General features: G+C 35.1%; 1 protein-coding gene across 1 annotated transcript in view; it reads right to left on the bottom strand.

The window, feature by feature from the left end:
* Positions 1-22,257, bottom strand: part of TBC1D32 (TBC1 domain family member 32) — a 74,425-nt gene that overhangs the window by 5,883 nt on the left and 46,285 nt on the right. The window contains exons 27-31 of the mRNA XM_066547075.1: positions 18,067-18,192; positions 11,155-11,238; positions 2,739-2,808; positions 1,826-1,941; positions 704-858 (exon numbers count right to left, since the gene is read on the bottom strand). Of these exons, the coding sequence (XP_066403172.1) occupies positions 704-858; positions 1,826-1,941; positions 2,739-2,808; positions 11,155-11,238; positions 18,067-18,192 (551 nt within the window). The remainder of the gene's footprint in view (positions 1-703; positions 859-1,825; positions 1,942-2,738; positions 2,809-11,154; positions 11,239-18,066; positions 18,193-22,257) is intronic.

Below are 22,257 nucleotides of genomic sequence, written 5' to 3'. Positions count from 1 at the left end.
CAGAAGAAACACAGAATCTAATCTGTGCTTTTTGTATCTCAGAGTTCTCTGGAAGTCTCTACTACAGTTTAGAGCTCATGTTCAAAACATGACAATGTACAAAGGGTTTTATTTTAAATAGCTGGGAACTCCCATAATGAAAGATAGAAATGATGATTCCTATATTACAACCTCAATCCAGATACTGACAATTTAAAATTGTCAATCATACAGTCAGTATTTATGCAGTAATATTTTTTAAAATTTACTAAATATACTCAAATGTTTTAAGTAAATTTCAAAACTGTCACTAAAAAAAAAAACCAAAAATCAGATTGACAGACTTGCTCTCTTACTGGAATCTGATAATTAAAAAAAAAAAAGGTCATTCAGCAGTATCACTGACTACACACAGAATTTAGTGCCACTAACAAAGTTTGTTTTACTGCCAGCTTTAAAATTCATTAACATTGTTTTCTGTCCACCTGCTACTTCTCTCCTTTTAAACAAAAGTTTGAGCAAATATCAGATCTACATTTTTCCCTGAATTTTTCAGGGTCATGTATTTGGCTAGTGGGGCTTAAGGATAATATAATGCATTAGAAAAGTAAACAAACAAACAAAAATAATGCCAAGAAAAAAAAAAAACTAAGGAGATTCATAAACTCTCATTTTTAAACTTTCAAAGGAGCATTTCAGAAAGAAACAGGTTATAAATTCTTACAGATAAATGCAGTCTTGGTAGCCAGAGAAATGCTGAAGCAAGAAGACGTGAAAATTGCTGAAGAAACATCAGTGTCCTCTCCCTGTCTCCTGACATTATGAGGAAGATGGAAGATGCAAACCAGTCATAACCAGCATAGTGCTCCTGCAAGCAGCCTGGACAGGAAGGTTAAGGAACTTGGGCAGAGATCTCCTCCTCACTCTCCTGCAGCAACCACAGCTCTCCTCCTTCTGAGGTCCTTGCACACAGAGCCAGGAGCTGGGTTGTTAGACACGGCCAAGGGGAACAGAGCTGCACAGAAGGCAGCATCAAGGCACAGTTGTCTCTCAAACTGAATTAAGAGAAACAATTTAAGCTGTTTTCCCCATATACTAAAATTTTTTAGTCCATACGTAGTCAAGCTAAATCAGTAAAAGTAAACAAAAAAGCAAGGAAATGCAAAAAAAATCTGCACCAAAATGAGTGTGCTTATAAAGTGTAAGAAAGGAGAAGAGTGGAGGAATAAAACAGGACTTAAAATTATTGGGGAAAAAAAAAGTAAAAAGCCTTAAAAATGAGATTTGGCACGTTCTGACTAATACACCTGAAGTATAATTTACTAGTGGTATGCAAATTTAACAGAGAATAATATAGCAAAGCTGCTTGAAAAGCTATTATCTGTTTTAATTTTTTTTACAGGAAGTTCCACGGTAGATCCAAAAGAATCAAAAGTCTAACCGCTCCTGTTGATCTGACTACACTTACCACACTTATCACTACATGGGCAGTATCATTAACAGTGTTGGTATTGTGGGAGTACCACAAATACTCAATGTTCAAAGGTTCATTGATGCAGGCTCTTTATCACATTCAAAGATGTGATCCCACTCCAAAACAGCTGATGAGAAAAGTCAATGCGATTTGCACTTCTAACAAAGTATGGGAACAAAAGGGTGAACATTTTCCTAAGTGCATTGGGAATGCATTTAACCTAATAAAATTTCAAAGTAAAAATGCTCTTTTAATTTTCTTTTTCTTTCCATAAATATAACACACCTACACCTCTATTAAAAGTACAAACCAGGAGTTCAAATTCCACTGAAATTTTTAGACAATATAATTTATACCATCAGGAAAGGATACAAAGTGAAGATACCACAGTTCTTTGCTGTTGTTTCAGAAACTCCTCACAATTCTTTAACACGAAACACAGCCCATTTTCGGCATCTTCTTTTAGCAAGTTTAAGTATTTTCCGTATCTATTTCAAAAAGTTTAAAAAAAACCCTCTTTAATATTTTTGAATTCCTAAAAAGCAAGAACTCATATTTAATAAACCTGTAAAAGTTAAGGTGTTATAAAGTTGTTCATTACTAAAACTATGCTGTGGATATACACATAGATCATTAAATAAAACTTGTGCTCTACCTAGAAAGGATTCACAGCAAACATCTGCTGCTCATTGTTACAAATCCTCACCCAAATTCCCTTTAGTTCAGTTTTAGAGACAGTGGTGGGGACGAGCAAGTACTCCATCACACACAACTCAGTTTCTTCACGTACAATATTTAGAATTCGATATAATTATTGTGTGTGTAATTATTATAATCAGAATTCAAACATTAATGCTAAAGATAGCAATCCGTGGAAGTACAGACATCTAAGCTTTTCCTTCATCACAGCTCTGCAAATTACCAGCCAAATAAAATGTTTAAATGACATATAACTAAGCTTAGCTAAACAGAACCATTTAGAGAAGTAATGCAAGGGAAAAAAAGACACATAATTCAGGATAATGCAATTTTATGGTAAATCTTACTAGCACATTACAATTAGTCTTTACAAAAACAGAGGATAATAACATACATAAACTGTAAAGATAATTTAATTCTGTTCTAATACCTTTTTCAATTCTAGTTAGAATTCATTTTCTTAAAGTTTATCTTAGATTAAATGCTATAAAGCAATGAGTTGATGGATTAAGTATTATTAAAGTCATTCCATGAAAATCAAACAAATCCTAGAAATACTCTAGGGAAATAGTTTAATACCATGTACCTGACTGTCATTTCAACACCAAGCTGCTGCACAGATGAAAGGTTTTCTTTCTTCACATCTGCATCCATGGCTAAAACAAAATAAATTAAATAAACTGTTACAAGACATATGATTTGAACTGAATGCTAATGTAAAGCTCTATCTGCGTATGAATACCAACTCCGGAGAACTGTCTCCTATTCAAAATTATTTTGGTACTGTTTGGAAAGGAGTCATAAAAAAATCTCCATTCTTCACAAGACTTTTTTTAAAATGAAAATCACCCTTGTTTTAAGGAAATCTTCATGGTTGGTATGGTTATCATTACATTTACAGCAAGCAACATCTTTTTCAGCCCCATATCTGAGTAGAACTTTATCCTTTCTGGCCTAGAAATCAGGCAAGGCAGCCTATTCTGATCCACTTTCTACCATTCCAAAGGCCTTAAAATTTCCTAGCTGTAATTCCAACTTTATTAACAAAAATTCTATTCTGATATGAATCACAGAAAACTTTAAAACTGATAGATTTAATAAATTAATTAAATCCTATATTTACATGCATTTTTTCCTGCAGTAAAATATACCCCATTTTCTGCAGTTGTTTAAATTAAAAATCCAAGCTAGAAAAAATTAATAAATAAGGATTTAAAGCAACCACTGCTGTAGCATTTCCTCAAAATTTTAAATTCTAAATTGAATTTTAAATGGGCATTTTCCCTATCAGGTACAGGTTATCATCTAAGATAACTATACCACAGATAAAAATTGCAGTCTTATAATATTATGAGTTACAAAGCTGAGGGAATAAACCTTTACTATACTTCTTTGAAAGTGATGCTTAAAACCAGAAAGAAAGGAAACAAATTAAAACCCTTATTAACTTACAATATTTGTTTAAAATGTAAATAAGAGATATGGCAGCAGAAGTTAAAGTATTTTCATGTAAACGATAAATGTAAAAATCTAATTAATCAAATCACACAGTAACTTCTTATGTATTTTTCCTATATCCTCAGACAGAGAAATCAAAGTGAAGGATTCCCTGACTATTCATGTAGGTAAAGACTCTATGTTCCTGCCACATAAACAGGGACTAAGGTATTAAACATGAAATAGTTACAAGTTCAGTGAGGAAAGGACTCAAAGGGAAATCAAACAAACAAAACAAAAAAACCCCACCAAAACCCAAAAAAATAAGATTCAATCTTCTCATATCAGATGAGGTAGGGCAAAATTTTTATGAAGAAAATAATACAGCAAAATACACTCGACAATGAAGCAATAAAATTCAGCAGAATAAGTATGGCAAGAATAAAACCCCACTCTGTTTTATATTTTTCACAGAGAACAATAATTTGTGTTAGGGTTGTGAGAAGTTAACCTTGTACCTTTGACAATATATTTATACATAACAAATATCAACCACTCCTTGAATAAAATTATCTTACTCAATAATCTGATGGGACTGAAACAATAAACACACATCAGAGAGGTTTTCTGCAATCCAAAGAACAGAAGTTCAGATATCTTTTGCATAGCATACCAGCAGCGCAATCTTTGGAAGAATACATATAACTTCACAGGGTATTTCAGTTAAAACCCCATGGAGATTACTGAAACATTTATAACTTTTTACAGCTCCTGTTCCAAGTTACCTGTTTACTCAGGCTGCAATTGCCATACAAAGTCAATATATTTTCAGGTTTGTGTGTGCAAGTGGGAAGGCAAGAGGCATACATGCATCCTAGGAAATAGGGGGAATTTAAATGAGTTGGCTGTGGCTAATGACTAATTCAGTCCTAACAACACCATTTTTAATGGCAGCAGAGAGCAAGGACAGCAATGACCTCTAAGCTCCATTGCAGTCCTGCTTCCATTTTGAGGTTGATCCTCTTGTGGGTGGCAGTGCAGGTTTCCCAGTCCAGCAAGGGTGTAACAAAGAAAAGCTGTACCACAGCCCACTGTGTGACCCCAGTGTCCGCTCTGTAACAGTTTACAGCAAGTACTGAATGCTCATTGTCCATTAACATTAAAAGAACACAACTGACTTCACTGATTTTCATTGACTTTTCTTCTCTATTGTAACAATTTCTTAGGGGCTGGAAACGGCTTTTTTTTTCCACCACACTTCCTTTTTATATTTTTCTCTGTATTGTGAAGGAAGATAAAATTAACTTGAAGTCTGGACTGAATAATAATTCTCTATCACACAGTACCTTATCAAGGCAAAACCTCTTGCTTTCAGACACCACTGTATTCCACATAATCACAGCTCTGTATCCTCCTAATCCAAAAATTGTGGTTCTTTGTCCTGGGTCAAAAGTTGTTACTTTCCCTTTTGTTTATTACTTAAAAAACTGGGAAGACTAGGCCTAAGAATACTGTAAAGTCATTTAGAATACACAAAGGACTACTTTCCACTAATTAAAAACTGGACCTAGAAACCTTAAATGCTCCATTAAACTTAGAAAATGCTATGAAAAACAAGTGGAATATTGCAATCCATGGACAAAAAACTTGCTTGTTGTGACTGTACTATTGTGATGATGCCCACATATCTGATTTAATGCACGGAATTAATTTTATACAAAAATGTTTTAACAAATATTTTTCAATATACCTGATACAACTGTCTTGAAACACAAAAGGTTTCATAACAAAAAGGCATGGAGAAAAATCAGTTCTCTAAATAAGAATGCCATTCATCGTCAAAGGCCAGAACACCTCTCTGAACTGTGAATTAATAATATGATACAGCACTCTGGCTATTATTAAATTGAATGAATAACATATTTTGGCAGCTTCCTTTTTATTTATCTTAAAGCAAAAAAATCTATGTTGAACAGATATTTCACACTTTTTTTTTTTAAATGAAAAACACTGTAAAACAGAAGCCAAAATTAAACTGGTGACTTGAAGGGTATCAAAATTCTCTAGGAGCTGATTTACAGTTTAAGAAAATTCTTAGAAAGCACCTCAATGGGCAGCACTTTTCAAAATGTTTTGTAGCATTCAGGAACACAAAAAGAGACTCCCATGAGGCATGATTTTTTAAATTATTAAACTCAGTCTATAGTATAAGCACTCCAGCATAAATTAAACTGCCATGCGTAGCCCTGTGGCATTCTTTCTGATCAGCCTACACTCCAATTAAGTTTACCATTTATATTAAGGATTGCTTTCTTATTAATTTTTCCTCTTACCATGACAAAGCTTTTCTGTGGTTAATTCAGAAAATGGGCTACATAGCATTCATACTGAAATGACAGGATGCTAAACTGAAACAGCTTTACAGCATATGTCATGTAACTTGTCTGTAATGGTCTTTGGATAATATTTAATTTATTTCCCTGTTTAAAGTGCTGTTACACCAAAGACACAACCGGTTTCCCTTTTTGTCTTAAGTAAAAAAATATTACTAAAGCTGTCACTCATATTATTGGCTTAGATCTTTCAGTTCCTGGTGCCCAGGCCAAATGGTTTTATGTCTATATAAATAATCTTTGGAATATACTAATGGATGCTAAATTTTAACTTCAGTGACCATAAGAAAGATTAGGTTTCTTGCTATGGATGAAAAAGACTTTTGATTCAAAGAAAATATTTAAGTAAAGGTTCTGCAAACAGCTGAAAATACCATGATAGCCAGAGCCACCTGCACGATTCTCACAAATGCTTTAAAATACTTAGAAGTATATAAGTATATTTGATATCAGATTTCTAGTCTATGGCTTTGTCCATATAAACTGAAATTATGGAACTCATAATTTTTTTCCTTTGATTTATTATTTTTGTTAATAAACCAGCAGGTTTTCACTTACTCTTCTACAGGTACCTAAACACTAACCCTGTCCATGGGCAGATACCGAGGGAGGTAATATTAATCTTTATGCTATGCCAGCAACTATCCTTTCTTAAGAAAGTTTTCTATTTTAAAATTATTTAGACTTGTGGCAGAGCAAAATTTATGAGTTTTTCTCCATAATCTGTACTGCCATTGTGCTACTGTTTTTTCATGATGTCACCTCCTTCAACCAGGCTACTCATCTAGAACATTTCTGACAGTCTGACTTCACATTCATTGTTAGAAATGTCTATAAAATAATCATTTTTCAAAGAAAAGTATTACTTTTGTTGGATTTGAACTGGGATTGGAGACAATGTAAACAAGATCCAAGAGTGACTGCAGGAGAATGGTGATGACTTCTCAGAGGTAACCTTATGCATAATTCTAGTTTTTGACTATCTGAAGTATTTGTTATGCCATCAGTACTCTTGTCATAACAATACAAGACCAAAATATTGATATCTAGAACTTCAACTTACTTAATGATCATCTCAAACACTCAAGCTGTTTCTGGCAACAGCTTCATTAAGAATGAACCACCACATTTTCCATCCAGTTACCTAAATTGGCACTTGGTAAATGCTTTCTGATAACAGCATCTTCAAAATGGTGGACAGTTTGAAGAAGTCAATTTATCAAATGATGCAGAAAGAATGGAAAAATTCCCTTCCTTCTCCTTCCCTTTCAGCACAATTTCAGGTTGTAATCAGTGTTTCTCATTTGCTGCTCCTTCTGAACAGCTCTATATTGATACATTCCCCCTGGTGTTTTTAAAATTTCTCAGTTTGTTACCTGACACACCTGACCCTTTGAAGATTAAGAGCTCATTAAATGGTAGAAAGCTCCTAGAGATTTTGTTCAGAGAACTTAGGCTTATCTAGGAGAAGGAACACACCATGACATTTGAGTTTTATGGCCAAGACCTGAAATCCCGGAGGTTCTGTCTCTTTGCCAGTAAATGGCAGAGCTGTTTCAGAGACAAAGTCCAGTGGAAACAGAGGATTCGACTGCAAGGTCATCTGCAAAAGCAGAGGTCCCAAAAAAACCTGCTGATCACAAAATATTGCAGCAGTCCCAAGTGTCTGCAACACATCATGGTCTGCAACACATCGTGGTCTGCAACACATCATGGAGATCAATTAAGGAACACAAGACACCAATACATTAGATGACTTCACATTTCTCTGATAAATGGGTTGTTTAAACCTTGAGAAAACTATGACATTTTCACGAAGTGTTTCTGTTACAGTGAACTGGAATTTGCTAACAGAAAGGAAAGAGGCTATTTTAGGAACTTCGTATACCTAATATATAATGCATGGTATTTACTACTACAGCAAATTTCAGTTTCTTGCCATTTTATTACCTATTACAGCTAGACACCAAGGGTTTAGTTTTCAATGTTTTAGGGTTTATAATGGAGAAAGAAAAAATAAAAGCAAACTAGAAATTATTAATTCTAGGAAAGGGGACAGACAGAGATCATCAACATATGCACACACAGTCATCTGAATAAGCATCACAGCAGTATATTGTTGCTGCTAGCAGAAAGTAAACTTCATGTAAGATTTGTGTTACTGTTTATAATTGAATATTGCAACTGCATAGTTTTTTATCAGATATTTTTTCCTTCTCTCTTTTCTTGAAAATGGTAACAACCCAATATAATTTAATTTTTCCATATTTGCAAATTTTATAAGAGACTGAAATCCTAAGGGGTTCCACGACAGATGGATGACTGTGTTATTCTAATTACAACTAGCTACAGGTTTACAAGGCCGTCATTTTTTTAAGATAATCAAATTCTAATTTCAGGAAACATGATAAACGCTGAATATCTATGTGCTGTACTGAATCCACTTTCATGAAAAATGTGACTTTTCTTCATTGAAATGAAACAACTATTAGAAACTGGTTTTCAGTTCCTCAGACCCAAATTTATTTTGTTATCTTCTAACAACTCATTAGCTTTACCTCATACAAAAAAAGTCTCTACTGTAACTAGTTTTAGGATTTAGGTTAGATGGCTCTTTCAGGAGGTGAAATAACATGGCATTCAATAATTGTCCTTGAAGCAATTGCAATGCGTCATAAAAACTACCAGAAAACCTTGGGAAATGTACAGAAAGCTGGCCAATCATTATTCAATCAGTGAGAAAGCTAATTTTAAACAAATAAGGTCTGATAATGATTTGAGTGTGTTTTGTTGTCCCTTTGGTACAAACATAGGAAGCATAATGCATCCTGGGTTCTCAACACACATCACCCTCCCTTCATAGGAAGGCCATACTGTTTATTTTATGATGTAAAAAAGAACCCAAAATGAATGTCATTTTAGTTATATGACCCATTCTTAAAATCATGTCCTTTTACTGTTTCAGAGTAGAATTAGAATATGATCACAGATTCAGTTTTAGAGCCAGACTTTTGTTTCATGTCAATCAGCATGAATTTATTGGCCTAAACTAACTTCCCTGGTTAATCCTTATGGCTACACCTGTCTGGAAAAGGTGCTATGAAGACTTAATAACTGTTTTCCTATAAAAGTTAAAATAAACCTTTGATGATACATGGTGTTTACCTGAGCAACACTCTTTTCTGGGCTAGAGAACTCTTCACAAAAGAAGTCTGTGATAATGCTGTTGCTGACAGGGAAAGAACTCGATAGGGTACCAACCAGGCCTCTGCCTACCTCTTACCACCAGATTACTGACTACTCTTGAGAAGACTTCTTGTTCTCACATTTCCAAGCTTTTATTCATTAAAGCACATGGAATATCAAAAGCATTTGCACATGAAAACTCTTTCTTAGACAACCCATTAAATGTTGGAGTCTTTATTTGATAACCGAACAGGCAAACTTATCCAGAATTAATGCCTAGTAGTGCCTGTATAAGACCCAAAAACCCCCTCATACAGAAAACACAAAAATAAATATTAGACAGAGTTAGTTTATCATTAAAAGAAAATCTTTAAGGCTCAAGAAAACCAAGAACTGAGGTTTTCACTATGTTATCTTTGGTTTTGTATCTACTCTTTTGGATTTTTCATTCTAGATAATTAATTGAACCTGCAATTATCTAGGGATTTTCAAACTTTGTTTTCTTTGAAGTTGACATTAAATTTTAGGTAAATAATGCAGTGTTGATGCCACCTCTGTTTAATCAGTGGTTCGTGGTGAAATCAATTAAATAGAAGATCTAGGTTCAACTTTCCTGAATGTATTTTAAATCCCAACTTTGACCAGAAGATTGAGAGGAGTGGCTTAAAAGTAAGGTATTGATGAGTAAGGGAATGGAGTAAGGCCTACTGCTTCTCTTTCACATTAGATGGAAGCACTTAGCTATCATAATTAAGGAAGAGCAGGCTTGCTGTTTTTGCTGGGCAAGGCATCCATTCAGAGTCAGATGTTTCTTCTTCCTCTAGTTAGTTTTTGCATGTTTAGCTTTTAAAGGAACAACCAAAATTATTATTTGAATTAGGAAGTCACAGAAATATGTAATTAGCAAGACTTTTGAGTCCATGGAATTGCATTATTGCTCATTATGCATCATGAGAAGTTGAAAAGTAATACAGGACAAGACAAATATCTTGTCCTTGACAAAGGTATCAGTATCTTTTGAGAAAAAAATAAAATTTTGATTGAAATAACTGTCTCATCAACAACTTTCATCATAAAGCAAAGAGACAGATTCTCAAATGAAATTAAGGGTATCCTGTTAGCAAGCATTTGGAAGGTAAAGGCCACTAAATATAAAGAAAGACAGCCACTAAAATTTCTAAAGGGGTTTTATGCTTTCAAACTTCAAAGCAGGCCCCAAGTCTCCAAGGATACTATATCTGCATACTATGGATAGGAGAGTAAAATATCAGTATAAACAACAGACTCTCCCCAAAGCAGGCTTGATTCTCCACAGTTAGTAACAGAATAAGTACTCTATATGGCTGAACTACAATCTGAGAGAAGAGTCATGGACAAACAGTGAAGAATGAAAGTGCATCTTCCAGCAGATATTAACATTGGTTATAAATCTTCTAATTTTACCAGTGCTTCAAAGTATTAAAACACATTACTTTACACTCAGAATAAATCAGCATTATCATTCATCCTTTATTCTTGGCTGTAAGTGCAACATCTGTACAAAACTAACACTCAGGTTACTCTGGCAACAATAACAGTTCTTTAATACATATCCCTTAATACAATATAAAGTGTATACCTTTGTGGGGCTTTCAAAGGTGAGCCAGATTGCTTATACCATCTTAAATATTTATGCCACCAGCTTTGCAAATCATCTATAATAGTTGTCAACAAATACTCTGAATCTCATCCTCACCTGCTCTGCATCTTCCTCTTTCCATTTTACACACAGAAATGTGAAAGCCCATCACTAATAATTACCTGTTCTGTTCACTGAAGCACATAATTTTCTTCTCCAAAGTGAGGTATTTCCCAACAGTGAAGTAATGAATTTCTGAGCTGTTAAAGAACATTTTAAACAACCCCCAAAATGATACAGATACATTTAGAAGAAAGGCAATTTAAATATGAAGAAGCTGCATGGCAATAAATTATCAGGAGACTGACCTTTATAGCTTCCTGTGCTGAAATAACAATCTGTTTTGCTTTCAGAAAGATGTGACACGAACTTTTCAATTAATTCTGCCAAAACTGCAAGAATTAAAAATCCATTAAAAATTAGAGGCAACAAACAAAATATGGAACTACGTCACCTAACTAAATGACAATGTATGGGAAAGTAAAGCTATTTAAATTCCTGCATATTTATTCATATTTTTATGGGGAAACAACTCAAAACATGCATTGCCCTTTTACATTCCTAACACCATTCCTAACTTAAATTAAATTTTAATAGCTTTACTGAGAATATATTCAGTGTAAACAGAAAGAGAATCTCATATTATCTTCATATCCTCCAAGGATTACTTCAGAATTTGTTACATGGTTTCAATACGAAATGAAAATTAACCATAATTAAACTATAATATCTTACCACATTTGTCTGTGTATAGAGACAGGAAAGGAAAACAATAAAACGAACAAACCAAAAAACCAACCAAATACCCCAAATAAACTCAACAACCCACACAGAACAAAAAGCTGACACCATCCCAAAATTATGCTAACAAAAGCACATGAAGTTTAAGGGCTGTTTCCAACAAACCTCAATATAAAACTACCTATGCCATCACAAGATAAAAATTATTTACTTAAATTTATGCAATAGGAGTATTTAATTTTGAAAACTCTGTATTTAATGATGACCATAATGTTCTTCAGTTCTTGCTATGGAACTTTGTGTCTGCAGGCACTGCGCAGCTAAGCCCGATGCTGACACCTATTCACTATGGAGGCAATCTTATCTCCCACCTTGATAGGATGTTAGCCAGGAAGTTAGCAAGACCTCTCATTAACAAATCATTATCCAAACTGTCCCTGATGCCTCAATTCCCCAAGTCTGAGGCTATGGCAACTGCACACATGACATGACACATGACATACAAGTTTAAACTAATTTTACAAGGAAGCCTTTACACAAACTGCACAGAGGAGGCCCGCACGAGGCAAGCCATATTAGGAATTTAGGATAGCAGCAATGAACTTCTTTTATAAGTAAATGCTATCCTAAAACACCTGCTGTTGGCTCCATAAATAGGATATAAAGCATACAGATATGCATACTGATACTTCTTACAAGAATGCAAAGCAAGGGAGCATATTTAGAGAGTAACAACTGCTGCCACCTGTGGGATTTCCTGTTTAAAGACCATGCTACCATTTCCCTGGCAGCACTTCCAGCTAATAGCAATGAAGCTTCAGCTCCTGCTCCCCCATTCTTGCACATAACTCCAGGCACCCACTGCCCAGGTGGGTTTGCTGGTTTTAAATTGAATAGTTCAAAGAATCATAGAATGGCAGGGGTTGGAAGGGACCATAAGGAACACCCAGTACCACTAGTACCAGTACACTGTTTAAGCAGACGGTGGTAGGAGCAGCTGCAGCAGCACAAGTGAGGCAGAGCAGCAACACATGCCTGAGGTGGCAATGGAGTAAGCTAGAAACCTCCTGAGCTAGCCATGATGACAGGAAAACTGACACAAGCAGTTAAAGAGCAGTGAATGCTCTTTTGGGAATGAGGAGGAGGAGAAAGACAGAATTTCCACCCACACTCTGATGCTTGTTATGCCAGAAAAACAATTCAAAAAAAGATATAATAAAGGTAATTAATTCTTCTTCCAATTACTTTAAGCTAACATACTAACATTAAATCACAATCTTTTTTGTCTTGATTAATTGCCTAAAATATTTACAGAAATTACACTGAATGAGTCCAAAAAGAGTTTTTAAAAGGCTGTGTTTAGGTAATGCTAAAGAAGTTTCACTACAACAGCAAAACATGAATTTACAGTTAGAGTTCCAACTCCAATGGTAACAAAATTAATTTTGCATTGCAAGGGACTAATACATTAAAACTAAAAACCTACATGTGTAATTTAGATTCTTATGCACTTTTGCAGTGAAATGAAACTGCTAATTAAATATAACATAGCTACTTTTAATCATGGTTAATAAAACACATGGGGCTAAAAAAAGCAATTTACTTCACAGAAGAGTAACAATTGATTCTTTTTTGAAGAATATACAAACTCACTAATCCTCACTAATATGCTTAGTGGAATTTGGCTCACAAACAATAAATATTTGTGTAAAATGAGCAAACATGTCTATTCCTGCAACTGCAGACAGCAAAAAGCAGAAATTAGACTTTAAGTTTGTAATTAGCTATATATTTACTGTATGACTATTAGTACAGTGATTACTGAAATATGCCACACTATAATAATAAATGAGAACTACGTTAAGACTAAAATATCCCATAATTCAGAAAATTTAAAACCAAGTTGGCACATTGTACGTTTCTTCTCTTTTTGTCATAAGGTAACCACATGCTTGACCTAGAAGGTGAATACTTCAATTCAGTGCTTGAGTTAATAGAAGTGAGAATTCAATGGCTAAGTAATATTTTGAAATTCAAGCACCAAATTAATTCCCACCATTTGAAAGTATTTATTTAAGTGCCTATCAGCATCTCTGAAAATATTTTCATCAAGTTTGAGAGACGAAGACACAGAAGAATGTGTCTCAAAACACAAGTGGTTAATACTTAAATAAATGGTTTTCACAGGACACTGCCTTTTCCAAAGGAATGTCCATGTGAAATGACAAGTAGCTATTTTATTTTTTTCTTTTAATACTACATCATTTAGCTGCCATTTGGACACCACTGTAGAAACTGGTTCAGTGATTCTTCATTTAACTGGAAAACTAGAAAAAAGACATTTAGGCAGGTTCATTGTACAGTACAGTCAGTATTGCTGTAAAAGTCAAAATTTTCAGGTAAATTTTATGTGGCCTACCAACACAGTGAAAATGTTGATTTTCTTAAATTATGGTAGCTTGGTTGTGTTAGTATTGAAGTTTTTAAGATTCTAGAAATAATCTCATGGAAATTTAATTCTTACACAAAAAATAAACATAATTTTAATTTAGCTGTGTGTCATCATATACAAAATAAAGAGAAATGCTTTTAAATTTCTTAAATTACTGTAGTATGCTTATAAAATGCCTACTTTCCTTCAGGATTTTATTTTTCCTTGAAGAAGTAGTGTACAAATGGAAGGTAACTGAAACACCTTCAAAACTGCAAAAGAACACTGCTTTAAAAAAAGCATGTGGTTAAAACTGTTTTAATAGGTAACAACCATGAGCACTAACCTAATTCCTACTCTGAAAGTTTTAAGTCAAAAAGGTCAAGAAGTAAAAATCATCACACTTTTCAAAATCCTCTAACTACTGCAACTGGATCATGTTCTATGATCCAGACGTTTCAAAGGAGTTTAAAAGAAAATACAAAGGATTTTTTTAACAGCAGTTCTGCTCTCAGGCACAAGGTGTGACTCTTGGGGATGATCCTGTGCAGGGCCAGGGGTTGGACTCAATGATCCTTGACTGTCTCTTCCAATTCTGTTGAGTGGAAGGGATTCTGTGGTTTTGTGACTTCTGTTAGAGGCTAGAAATCCAAGAGTGAACATCTTGGCCAGATTACTTTTTTGCAAGAGTAGTGTCAGAATTTTCAACTCCATCAACCATACTTCAGTTTAATAAGTATATGAAAAACAGAGTTAGCAATTCCATTACTGATGGCAAGAACAAGGAGGACTTTCAATTATTGTACATTAAAATGACAAATGAACAACCTGCATTTTCTCTGAAAAGAAGAAAACAAGATAATAAAAATTCTGACAGTGCTTCCATTAGAGATGAACATTGCATATGTTATATAAATATACAAGTATTTTCTTTATTAATGGAAAAAAACAGCCCTTCAAACCAAAGCAAATCTTTACACACCTGCACAGACATTCATGTGCGCTCACGTGCCACTGCTTACAGTGGCTCCAAACTGATTTGGGAGTCAGAAGAAAGAATTTGTGATCTGCAATTGTTTTTTCTGCATAACATAAAGACCCATTGTTTCACTCAAATTCTAACAAGCTTCCTTGGAAAATCAAGGACATAAAAATAAAAACGCAAACATCTAATTTGTATTATTCTAAAAACTTCTTTTGAAAATACAATATCAGCATTTCGTTTTCCTGAACTAAAACCACTACTACAGCATACAACAGTCATGGGTTCTTTATCCTATGGGGAAAGTCCTGCAGTTAGTTTCAACTTTTTGTTGCAATTGCTAAAGACTGCAGCACACATACATCACAAACAATGACACAGCCTCAAAGGCTCACTGTATTTTTTGTCAACCTGTTTTGATAGAGCTATCTCAGATGATGCAGAGCTCACAAAATATTGAAGGATTCCAGAACACTGTGTTTACTGTAACCACTCTGCTTCCATCAAACATTTCATTTATAAAAGCTGGAGCAAATTCCTATGTTTTACAGTAAGTTCTCACACGCAAGTTCAAGAGCTGCTGTATTTTCTTTTCTTGGTTGGTTGGTTTTTATTAAGAAAAAACGATTTGGAGGTAAATTAATAGGCCCTAAAGAATACTGGAGATCTAAATCCAGATCCTCAGGGAGATAGGTGATGGAAAATCTGAAAGACTCTATGGAGCAAGTAATTTTAGCCGAGTTTACTATCCCTACCCACATCATATATGAATATAAAGCTTGAGAAGAATAAGATTTGGGGACATAATATCTCATTATGAAGGAAAAAATGCTAGCATATAATTGATATAATCTCTGCAACACCCTTAATTTATTTTGCTTTGGGTTTAAAGTCTGCTAAAAGGGGAGTGGAATAAGGATGTTGAATCTGCCCAGAAGTCAGATGCTGATACAATGTTAACTGGGAACAGATGAAAAAAAAGTTGCTGGAATGGAAAACAACATTCTGCCATATCTGAAGGACAAAAAGGAGGAAATAATTGAAAAAGGCATGGCTAAAATAGTCAAGATGAGATTCTGGTTCAAGAGAAAAAAAAAACAAACAAAAAAATCCACAAGTCACCTCTCAGACATGTGAACTATTTGAACATGCACTATGCTAAGCCTAGATTCATATAGAATAATAACTTTCTACATAAACCTAAGCTCTTATTCAGAGGAGTTGATTTGCCTGCTTCTTTTTCTGCCAAAGCTTAGATACAAATACACAGAAAGTTCTTTTCTAGATTTACTAAAGACACTTGAGGGAGGCCACAAATACTGTAATGAGTAGTCCAAAAGAAGCCAAGACATAACCTGGCCAAAGGCTCTCCCCATGGTTCTCTTGCTGATAAGAGACCCAAAGAAAACAAGGAGCTATACACCCTAACACCCACAGATCTGTGGCACCTTTATGGAAGGAATGACTGGAAGAATGTCTTTGTCATCGCTTATTGTGCTTAGAACACCTGACTGTAGGAGCTGTTTTGTTTTGTTTTAGGAGACCAAGAAAATTCCCGGACTTTCAGTCCTGACATATTAAAAGACATGCAAGCCTCGGAAGGTATCTCCTTTTAGCAATTCAATAAAGCCTTTCAAAAAACAGATTTTGATGTTTGAGAACAGAAATTACTTAAAAGCTACAGTCAGAGGTGATGCTTTAGCAGAGAAAACACCAGTCTAAGGACATCTCAAAAGCAATGCATTACCAAACCATTTAGCACAAAAGTATTGACCAAGTTGATGGGAGAGTAATCAACATGGGAAGGGTGAATTGCAGATATTGATACTGTACAGTTTGCTCAAGAATTTTTTGATGGAGTTCAAGCAGGTTCTATAGATTCAGCATCTGGTAATCCTTACACCAGATCACAGAATATTTTTAACAAATCAATACACATTACTCCATACAGTCCTTGAGTCTAATGTTATCTTCTCTCATTATATTCTGGTTTAACTCCTGTTAATGTCAGTCCCCCTCAGAATGGGCCCAGTAAAGAAAGCACAAGTGTACATCTTTGTTCTGTAAACCATGGAGATTGCTCCATCTGTAACTACAGAGAAAATTTTGATTTCTGGGCATCTGGTCTCTCACTCCTCTGAAATTTGGGAGAGCTTTGCAAGCTGCAAAAGATGCACAGCTGTCTCTCGTAAAGTGGATTCAGCAAACATGATTTTGTCTGAAACCACAGAGCTGCAGATATTTTGCTGCTTCTGAAATATCTCCAAGCAGATACAGAACATCTGAAGAGATTTGCAACAGCCAGTTGTAGTAACTGCTTATCTAAATAACATAAAGGGAAACCTTGGGCACCTGTAAACAAGTTAGACTACATACTGACCATAATCAGAATTCCTATAGGAATAGAAGCCTGAAATTTCTGAGAACACTTCACTTCTTTATGGCTACACAAGCTTATATATCACAAGGGAATTATCATGTCTTACTTCAGGAGATTTATGTCATATGGATTATCTGTGTTTTTGCTTTGGCTGCTTTGGTTTTTTAACTGAGCTATAGCACTGCTCCCGCATGATCATACCGTTCATTAGAAATGCATGTGAAAATTAAGAAAAACCTGAAAGAACAAATTCTTTCATGTTTAGTATGGCTTAATTCTGATATTTTTTTACAGAAACTGCCCATTGATATAATTTCCCAACCCATGTTAACTCATTCACTAATCTCTGAGAAAAGTCTGTTTTCTTTCAGGCTTTCATTTTTATTTTCTCAGTATGTCAATAATGGACCCTTTAAAGATCTGGAACAAAGACTTGTATTTGAGCCCTCTTTCTCTGTCAAGTTTCACTGACAACATACAGGGATAATAGTCATAAAGTGAAAAATAGGACATAAAATGCATAAACCTTTCTTTCTTTGGAAAATACCATTGAAATAGTTTTCATAATCAACACAAAATTATGGACTACTTGTATAGATAATGTACTCCTCAATGAAAATAATTAGAGTTGCTTAATAGTAGTCTTTTGTCTGTTTTCTTTGTTAAACTTCTTAAGTCATACTCACTTGGTCCACTGATGCTATCTGGTCTGGTTTTCATGACTTTGCAGAACTGTTTTCTACAAATTTCTGCCCACCCAGCTGGCTTGTCTGGACTTCTTAAAACTCTTAAGAGCTTGTCAAGATCTTTATCTAGAAGAAATGAAAAATTATTGTTATTCTATAATGATCATACACTGACAGAACAGTTTGAGTTGAAAGGGATCTCAAAGATCATGTAGCCCCAACTCCATTGCCACATGTATTTCTGGCAGACGTCATAAGAAAAGACTACATAAATATGCCTTTTCCTAAGACAATTAAACTGGAGAAGCAGTCCTAAAACTGATTATATTCTGCTTTACACAAAACATTCTATTTACTGATGGGATTTTGTCCTTATTTTGGCTGCGGTGGAATTAATTTTCTTCACATGGCTGGTATGGGGGTATGCTTTGGATTTGTGCTGCAGATAATCTAGAGCTGATAATCTAGAGATGTTCTAGAGATCTGTGTCAGCAGAGCAGAGCTTACACAGATCCAGCCTTTTCTGCTTTCCTACTGCTACCCCAGCAAGGAGGCTGGGGGTGCATGGGAAATCGGGAGGAGACAAAGCTGTGACCCAAACTGACCAAAGAGGTATTTTATACCATATGACATGGTCAGTATATAAAGTCGGGGGAAGAAAAAGGAAGGGGAGGAACATTCTGAGTGATGTTGACATGATGACAGTTGACATGGTGGTATTCAAAGGCTGGACTCGATATCTGAGGTCTTTTCAAACCTAATTATTCCTGTGATTGCATTTGTCTCCCTAAGTAATCATTACAGGTGATGGGGTCCTGCTTTTCTGCAGATGGCCCAACACCTGCCTGCCACCTGGATGCAGTGAATTAATTTTGCTTTGTCTGTGTGCATGGTTTTTCCTTTTCCATTATACAAGCACAGAATAAGCCAAGTTGGAAGGGACCCATCAGGATCATCGAGTTCAACTGCTGGCCCTATTCAGGGCACCCCAAAAGTCGCACCGTGTGCCTGAGAGTGTTGTCCGAACGCTTCTTGAACTCATAAAGGCTTGTTGCTGTGACCATTGCCTTGAGAAGCCTGTACCAGTACCCAACCACCCTCTGGATGAATAGCATTTTCCTGATGTCTAATCTAAACCTCCCCTGACTCAGCATCATACCATTTCCTCAAATCCTGTCATTGATCACAAGTCTGAAAACATCAGTGCCTGCACCTCCAATTCCACTTGTAAGGATTTTGAAGACCACAGTGAGGTCTCCTCCAGCCTAAACAGACCAAATGGCCTCAACCACTCCACATAAGGCTCCCCCTTCAGACATTCACCATCCTTGCTGCCCTCTTATGGACACTCTCTTATGGCTTAATGTCTTTTTTATGTTGTGGTGCCCAAAACTGCCCCCAGCACAGGACAATCCCCTCCTGGCCCAGCTGACAATGCTGTGCCTGATGCCCCCCAGGACACAGTTCGCTCTCTTGGCTGCCAGGGCACTTGGCAACAACCAGGTAACTTGGCTCCCAGAGTCCTTGATGCTGCTATGAAATACTTTCTGGTCATCTGGAGGAGAAAAATAAAGATGGTACCTGACACAAAGCAAATGCACATGCATTCACTCCAGCTGTGTACAATCCCTCTGCTGTTGGACCATAAATATTATTCATTTTTCATGTTTGCAAATACTTTACTTGTTAAATAAAGTTTTTTCCATTTTTCTTGAAGGAAATTTTTTCTCCCAAACTGGTGGGAGGAGGGGCCACTTGAATCTGCTTTTTAGAGGAACCTCTCCAGAGATTTCCTCCCTGAATTTGCCCTAAACCAGGACATGTGTCAATTGTTTGAGCCAGTCTATGGATACGAAGAATATCTGCTGGTACTTTTACTTCTTAATACCATTTCTATTTCAAAACATTCTTTTCAAAGGATCTTATTCTTTTTAGATTATTAGAATATTTTCAACAGAATTATGATTTTGCATGTAATTTATTTTAAGCTCATCTAAAGAACTTAATGATTTCTAATTAGTAGATTGTATCCCTGTCGTTGGAATTTATTATACAATACATAACATTTCCAAACAATCTTATTATAATAACTTAATTATTATCATTAATAATGCCTCCAAATTAATTAACCTGAAATTTCTTTGTTATCCTCAAATAAATAAGTCCTCAGTATCTTCCCAAATAACACGCAGTGATGCTTAGGACAGCTTACTTATGAAAATTTAATGTGAAAAAGGATTTAACTCTTACAGTACTATCAGTATGATTTCTAGTTCTTTCTCTGCCCTTTTTTGTTATTTCTGAAACAGTTGAGTATTGAAGAAAATCCTGGAACTGCAAAGAAACACTCCTTGATACAAGTTAAATAGTTATTTTACTTCCTCAAGGATTGCAGTAATTCAGTTTGGCAGACAAGGATCAGAGACTACAAGCTGAGACTTAATCAGTCAATGTACCAGAGATCCATGCAACCAAGATACTGTGGTGCAGTCATGTATTTAATATATCCAGTACAAACTGAAACTGGTATCATACTGTGGAAACTCACTGCAGCTTATTTTCTTCCAAGTAAATCATTGCTTCCCTTAACTTGTCATTAAATGTGGACTATCACTTCTGCCAGCAGGTCATCATCACAGTACAAAAAAAAAAAAAAGACAGAACCTTGGGGGGGTTTTTGGAATGACAATTGCTTCCAAACACTCATGATATCTCAAAAATGCCAGCTCGCTTTCACAATTTAGTAGGAAACTACAACTTGCCCAACAGTATTAACCTGTAGCTGAAACTTAAGCAACAACATAGTTCTGGGCTATGTATATTATGTGTTACTGAGGGCAGGCTGTCACACTACCACAACCACTAGAGGTGTTCCAAACACACCAACACCGAGAAACAGAAGTCCTGCTTTTATTTCTTCTCTTTTCTGGTTTGTCACTAAATGAGTTCACAAGTTATCCTAAATTAATGACTTGAATTTGATTTTTTTCCTGAAAAAATACTAGACCTTCTGAATGGCGTGAAGGATACAAGGCGAGGGAATAGGGGAAGGAGAAAAAAAATAGAAAGAAGAGAAAATATGAGGAAGAAAAGGTCTTAGTCATTTAAAAGCTAGCAAGCTTTTAAATATGGACATGATTGAAAAGAAGCTAATGTCAATTTAATTAATCTGCTGCACTTCTGCTCTCTTCTTTGTATGTGATAATATTTTGCCATCCCATCCATTACTTGTACTGCACATGGGTTGTTTTTTTTTTTGGTTTTTTTTCATGGGATTACACAGAACAACCAATGCTAGCATTGGTTGTTCTGTGTAATCCCATGAAAAAAACCAAAACTCCCACATTTACTAATATATGAAGCTATGAAATTGCACTATAAATAAGTTACACTTCCATGCATGTATGAAATCTGAACCACTGCATCATAACAGCAAGTTTAAATTGATCTCCCTTTTCTAAAAGATGGTGCTTTATATGTCTTCAAATAACTCTTCAGCTATCTTGTTTAGATCTTCTAAAGCAAGTAAGACCCAGAAAAATTCATCAGTGTTTTATAAAACATAAGAAATGCAACAAGCCTCTTCTCATCTGACTGTGCTTTGTGGCAGAAGTGTTTTTCTGTGATTAATAACTAAGATCTGTAAATCCATGCATATCTTATTCAAAATCTAAACTGAGAGATTAATAACCTGACTACAATTTATTTGGCTAGTACATAGAAACAAATCCATATAGAGATATAGAATTAAGGAAACCTCATGTGCATTTCTCAGAGACCTTACTACTCTTTCACCTTTTTTTACTTGAGTGGACTTAAAAGCAAAAGGCAACAGACTTTTACATGAATGTCACAGCAAATATAAAAAGGAGTACAAGTCAAAGAAGTGTAGGTGATAAAGGCATTTATGTGACATTATAAGGAATAATAAAAAAGATAATACAGCTGATTCTTTGACAGAGAAAATTAAAAAAAAAACTTAAACACTGCTAATACCAGGTATTAAAAAACAGAATTAAATCAGATTAAAAAACCAAAACCAAACAAAACAAACAAGCAAACAAACAAACAAGAAACCCTCAATGAAATCAAACCGCAAAGATGGCAGCATGTTCCCATTAAAGTTAGAAGTTTAAAGCAAAGAACTCAGATAACAGTGGCTGAGGTAAATTGTCAAAATACTTTTCATAA

The sequence above is a fragment of the Molothrus aeneus genome, chromosome 3 (assembly GCF_037042795.1).
Source record: "Molothrus aeneus isolate 106 chromosome 3, BPBGC_Maene_1.0, whole genome shotgun sequence".
NCBI classification, from domain to species: Eukaryota; Metazoa; Chordata; class Aves; order Passeriformes; family Icteridae; genus Molothrus; species Molothrus aeneus.
Note: the sequence above shows the minus strand (reverse complement) of the source record. Positions and strands in the feature narration are given on the sequence as shown.